At 39.2% G+C, this 6,000-nt stretch overlaps 1 protein-coding gene across 2 annotated transcripts in view; it reads left to right on the top strand.

Annotated features, from left to right (window-relative positions):
• Positions 242-6,000, top strand: part of ZNF512 (zinc finger protein 512) — a 29,220-nt gene continuing 23,461 nt past the window's right edge. For both annotated transcript variants that reach the window (XM_018055495.1, XM_005686879.3), the window contains exons 1-2: positions 242-391; positions 911-969. In XM_018055495.1, coding sequence (XP_017910984.1) covers positions 362-391; positions 911-969 — 89 coding nt within the window. In that variant the 5' untranslated portion in view covers positions 242-361. The remainder of the gene's footprint in view (positions 392-910; positions 970-6,000) is intronic.

Below are 6,000 nucleotides of genomic sequence, written 5' to 3'. Positions count from 1 at the left end.
CTGTGCATTAAGAAAGACCACTTTTCTCGCGGGGTGGAGCCTGGGGGCGCCGGAAGAGCAGAGGTTGTGCAAAACAAGGGAACGAAAGGGAGGGGGTCTCAGGACAAACTTGACGCTCCAAACCCCACCCCCAGTTTCCCGGGTCCCACCGCGCACTGCCGGGGCGGGGTCTCAGAGGAAAGGGGGGCTAGTCACGTGACTCCCCCCTGCCGCAGCCCCCTCGGAAGCAGCTAGGCGGAAGTAGACGTTCGCCACCGGGCTCGCGGACCCGACTCCACATCCGGGAGCGGAGAGGAGAGCGGAAGTGGCGTTGGTCTGGCCGGAGCCCTTGGGTGAATTTGTTAGGCGTGGAGAGGGAGTGATGTCTTCCAGACTCGGTGCAGTGCCCGCTGTGAGTTTCTCGGTTTGACCGTTACGCTTTAGGGGTAGCGCTGTCGAGCGCGCCACACGCGGTGCCTCGCTTTTGTCCCCTGCTCAGAGTCGGTTTTCTCAGAGCTCGGCGTAGGCCCCACCCTTCTAGGTCAGATCTATGAGCCCCTGTATTTCCCCCCCACTTTCTGCTGCCCGTTCCCAACCCCCCCTTGGACTAAGTTTCTCAGGTTACCGTTAGTCTCTATTCCTTTTACATCCCCAATGTCTCCCATATCCTTTGTCCTGTCTTTGCGCCTCCCGTGTAGAGTCTTTCTTGGACCAGGGCTTTGAGAATGGAAGAGATGAAGGCTCTGGTGTTGTCACCTGCCTTGACCCCGTAGGTAGGGCGGCGCACTTTTCCTAAAAAGTCTTGCCTTTTTCGGTTTGCAGTAGTAGCCACGGGAGAGCTTCAGTTCTTGGCGCAGGGGGATTCATCTTTTTGTGGTCAAGTTTCAGAGGTCGTTAGCATACACTCATTTATGTGCTTACCGTTTGCTAGACCCCGGGACCCACACCCTTTAAGCAGCAGAGGAGCACGAGGATCGTGGGAGCTAAGAAGTAAGTGAGGTTTTCTGCAGTCCGTTTATAATTGTGTCGCCTGCGTTGTCCAGTAGAACTTCCTGTGATGATAAAAATATTCTGTATCTATGCTGTCAAGTATGATAGCCACTAGCCACGTATCATTTTTGAGCGCTGGAAATGTGGCTAGTAGCAGTGAGGAACTGAATTTTAAATTGTATGTTGATTAACTTAAATTTAAATAGCCACCTGTGGCTAGTGGCCATCTGATTAGACAGTGCAGGTCTAATCTTGGTGTGGGGGAGGAAAACGTCCCTTGCAAAAAAAAAGTACGGATTATAATAAAAATGGAATGTGTGACTCTGTAGCCCTGCATTTCTTTAAACGTCATATATGTACTCATGAATACATTGATGAACTTGGGAAGGACTGATGAAAATGAATAAGTACTTATATTTTCAAACTACTTGGCTTCAAGGCTGGTTTGTTATATTGTATACTGAATGCGCTAAGCTTTTCCATATTCGTTAATACAAAAAAAAATTCTTGTTCAGGAGATACTCAGAAAGGATTAATTCCTTCATGTAACATTTATTAAATATCTGCTTTGTGCCAGTTGTGTGATAGGTTAGATATACAGACATGAAAAACACAAGGAGATCAACACAATACTGTGTAATGAAATATTTTTATTTCAAGAATTGTATATATCCTTTTGGGAAGGGGAGTGATGTTTGGAAGGGAAGGGTTGCCAGAGCAAATCACTCCTAAACAGACTTTCAAGTCAAGGAATAATGGATTTAACCATAAGGAAAAGGATTTTTTTGTTGGTTTTTCAGAAGAAATAACAATGTGAATTTGTAAAAGGTTTTAATGGAATAGCAAATGGGTAATTGTTAGGAAATGTAAAGATTAATGGCCTCTCATCCATTGATAATCAGAATCATTAGGCATCAGAATCCCTATTTTTAACTGGCCTAGGATATTGTGAAGTTTGAGAATTACTGGTGAGAATTGAGACTAGAAGAGTAAAGGATGAAAATGTGGAAAAGATCAGTGTGTAAGGTTTGGGTAGAAAAAAAAAGGCTGCAGGTGATACTGAGATGAACTTAAAATATTTTTCTAATAGAATATAACGGTTCACCTAGGGAATGAACTATGGACTCTTAAAAATTCTTGGTAGATCAGAAAGGAGTTGGAAATTGGTTAAACTTTTCATCTTCGTGATAAGAAGCCAAGACTAAACAACAAATTATTTTAAAGTCACTACCATTATGATAGCCATTGTTGGAGCCAAAAGCTTTTTCTTGTCACATTTTATGGAAAGAAAGTGAGTGAATGAGTGAGTGAAATTCCCTCAGTTGTGTCCGACTCTTTGAGACCCCATGGACAGTAGCCCGCCAGACTCCTCTGTCCATGGAATTCTTCATGCAAGAACACTGGACTGGGCTGGGTTCCTATTTCCTTCTCTAGGGGATCTTTCCAACCTAGGGATCAAACCCAGGTCTCCTGCATTGTAGACAGATTGTTTACTGACTGAGCCACCACAGAAGCCCCAGGGAAAAGAAGTTTGATATTAATCTGGTTTTTAATAAATAATAAAAAATAAATAAACCCTGCATTGATACGTACTGTAAAATACTTGAGAATTGTTTTTGTTGAGTGCTTTAAAAATAAGAGACCTGGAGAGAGAATTCCCTATCCACATTGACTTAATCCTCAAGGTGTTAATCACGCTGACATATAAACTATTGATTTTTCACTATACTCATGCTTATTCATGAGCAGGGAACTGGGTATGTCTGAGTCCAACATTGACAGTATAGAAATTCCTATGAGGATGTTTCTAAGAGGAGTCATATGGGACTTGACTCTTTATAGCCTGTTGATACTTTCAAGTTTTTCTGGTAGAGATTATTCCCATTGTTTGGTATGGTGGGTTTTGGCCCTAGAGGACTGCCTATTCCCATTAAATTTTTTTATACCTTCACTGAGGTATAATTGAAGTGCAGTTGGCTGCGTATATTGAAAGTATACGATACCTTCAGCTTTGACATAATGTAAGTACCCATGAGACTGTCACCACAATCAAGATAAGTTTCCCTGCCTCCCATAAGTTTTCTCCTGTCCCTTTGCAATTCATTCCTCCCTCCACTCCTGTTGCCAGACACCCACTGACCTGTTTTCTGTCACTATTCAGTGGTTTGCATGTAGGATTTTACATAAATGAAATCAGACACTATGTCCTCTTTTTGCATGATTTTTCTCACTCAGAATAATGATTTTGAGTGAAAAATAGTTTTTATTGCTAAAAAGAATTCCTTTATGGATATACCATAATTTGTTTAGCCATCTACCTGAGAGATGTTTGCATTATTTTCAGTGTGGGGGTGTTAGAATAAGACTGCCATGAACATTATGTGCAAGTCTCTGTGTGGAAAAATATTTTTGTTCTCTTGATAAATACTTAATATGTATTTATTAAGATGGTATTTACCATCTTAGGTTGATTAGCTCATATGTCAGGAGTATGTTTAACTTTTTGAGAAATTATTTTGCAAGTTGGTGGTATGATTTTACATTCCTACCAGCAGTGTATGAAAGTAAGTCTCTAATTTTAGCAACTTTAATAAGTGTATAGTGGTGTTTCATATTGGTTTTAATTAGCATTTTTCTGATGAATAATGATATAAAACATGTTTATGTGTTTTATTGGTCATTCATATGTCTTCTTTTGTCAAATGTGTGTTCATGTCTTTTGCCACCAAAAGAAAAAGTTTCATCTCACTATTTTACTATTTAATTAAAAAAAATTTATTTGAGTACAGTTCCTTTGTTACATATATCTTGACTATTTCTTCAAGGCAGTGGTTTGCATTTTATTTTCCTAATGGTATCTTTTGAAGAGCAAGAGTTTTAAATTTATCATTAAAAATAAAAGAATTTTATCATTCTTTCCTTTTATGTTTTGTGCCTTTTGTGTTTTATTTAAGGAAACTTTGCCACCTCTAATTGCAAAGATTTTTTTCCTGTGTTTTCTTCCAGGTGTTTTATAGGTTTTACATTCAGATCTATGGCTCATTTAGAGTTAATTTTTATGCATGGTGTGCTATAAAGATCAATATTAATTTCTTATATGTCTAGTTGTTGAAAAGATCTTCCTTTCCCTATTCAATTCCCTTTGCACCTTTGTCCAAAATCAGTTGAATGTACATAGGTATGGTTTTCCTTAGTGGCTCAGTGGTAAAGAATCCACCTGCCAATGCAGGAGACGTGAATTCCATCCCTAAGTCAGGAAAATCCCCTGGAGAAGGAAATGGCAACCCATTACAGTATTCTTGCCTGTAAAACACCACGGACAGAGTAGCCTCGTGGGCTGCAGTCCATGGGGTCACAAAAAGAGCCGGACACAACTAAGTGACTAAACAACAACATATATAGTGTGGGTCTGTTTCTGAACTCCTGTTATCCTTTTCCATTGATGTATATGTTTGTCTTTTTGCTAATACTGAACTGTCTTGATACCGTAGCATTAAAGTAAATCTTGAAATCAGTTGTCATGTACTTTCTTGTTTTTTCAACATTGTTTCAGCTGTTATATTTTCTTTGCTTTTTAATATAAATTCTACAGTTTGTCATATCTATAAAAAGAAGCTAAAATAAAAATTAAAAAGGAAGTATGCTGGAGTATTGATTGGTACATATATTGAATCTGTAGGTAGATTTAGGGAGAATTGCCATTTTTAACAGTGTTGCATTTTCTGATTTATGAGCATATTTTCCATTCGTTTTGGTCTTCATTTTTTCTTACCATTGTGTTCATTGTAAAAGCCTTGATGGCTTTTTAAAAATTTTTAATTGGAAGCTAATTACTCTACAATATTCTGTTGGTCTTGGATGGCTTTCGTTAGATTTGTTTTTAGGTTCCTAGATTTGTTCTTAGATTCCTGTGTTTTTTGTTATTGTCAATGCTGTTATTTTTATAAGTCCATTTTCTAGTTGCTTGTTGCTAGCAGCTACAATGGAGAAGGCAATGGCAACCCACTCCAGTACCCTTGCCTGGAAAATGCTATGGACAGAGGAGCCTGGTAGGCTGCAGTCCATGGGGTCGCTAAGAGTCGGACAGGACTGAGTGACTTCACTTCCATTTTTCACTTTCATGCACTGGAGAAGGAAATGGCAACCCACTCTAGTGTTCTTGCCTGGAGAATCCCAGGGACGAGGGACCTGGTGGGGTGCCGTCTCTGGGGTCGCACAGAGTTGGACACGACTGAAGCGACTTAGCAGCAGCAGCAGCAGCTACAGATACAATTGAACTTTTGTACTTTAACCTTGTATCCTGCCACTTGCTAAATTCGTTTTTAATTCTAGTAATTGTTTCATATATTTCCTTAGATTGTAAACAAACTGAAAAATCTGTTAAAAAAAATCTGCAAATCAATTCAGTTCCTCATTTGTGTCAGACTCTTTGTGACCCCATGGAATGCAGCACGCCAGGCCTCCCTTTCCATCACCAACTCCCGGAGTTTACTCAAACTCATGTCCATTGAGTTGGTGATGCCATCCAACCATCTCATCCTCTGTGTCCCCTTCTCTTCCTGCCCTCAGTCTTTCCCAGCATCAGGATCTTTTCAAATGAGTCATTTCTTCTCATCAGGTGGCTAAGATTTGTAGAATTCTCTGCTTTTCTTTTTCTGTCATTTTTATTTTGTATACTCTGAGCCTCTGTTGTTAGACATGTACCATGAGTAATTATCTCTTCCTGATGTTATTTTTATTACGAAGTGTTTCTTTTTATCTCTAGTAATACTCTTTGTCTTTGAAGTCTATTTTATCTGATAGTAAAGTAGGTACTCCAGCCTTACTGTGTTTGCTGATGGCATAGTATAATTGTTTCATACTTTTACTTCTAATCCGCATGTCGTTTATATTTATTTTATTTATTTATTTATTTATTTTTTGTCATTTATATTTAAAGTGTGCCTCTTGTGGACAGCCTATATTAAAATACTTTTTTATTTACTCTCTCATTGTCTGACTTTCACCTGGAGTAATTAGGCCATAAACATT

Source organism: Capra hircus, chromosome 11, assembly GCF_001704415.2.
Source record: "Capra hircus breed San Clemente chromosome 11, ASM170441v1, whole genome shotgun sequence".
In the NCBI taxonomy this organism is placed as follows: domain Eukaryota; kingdom Metazoa; phylum Chordata; class Mammalia; order Artiodactyla; family Bovidae; genus Capra; species Capra hircus.
Note: the sequence above shows the minus strand (reverse complement) of the source record. Positions and strands in the feature narration are given on the sequence as shown.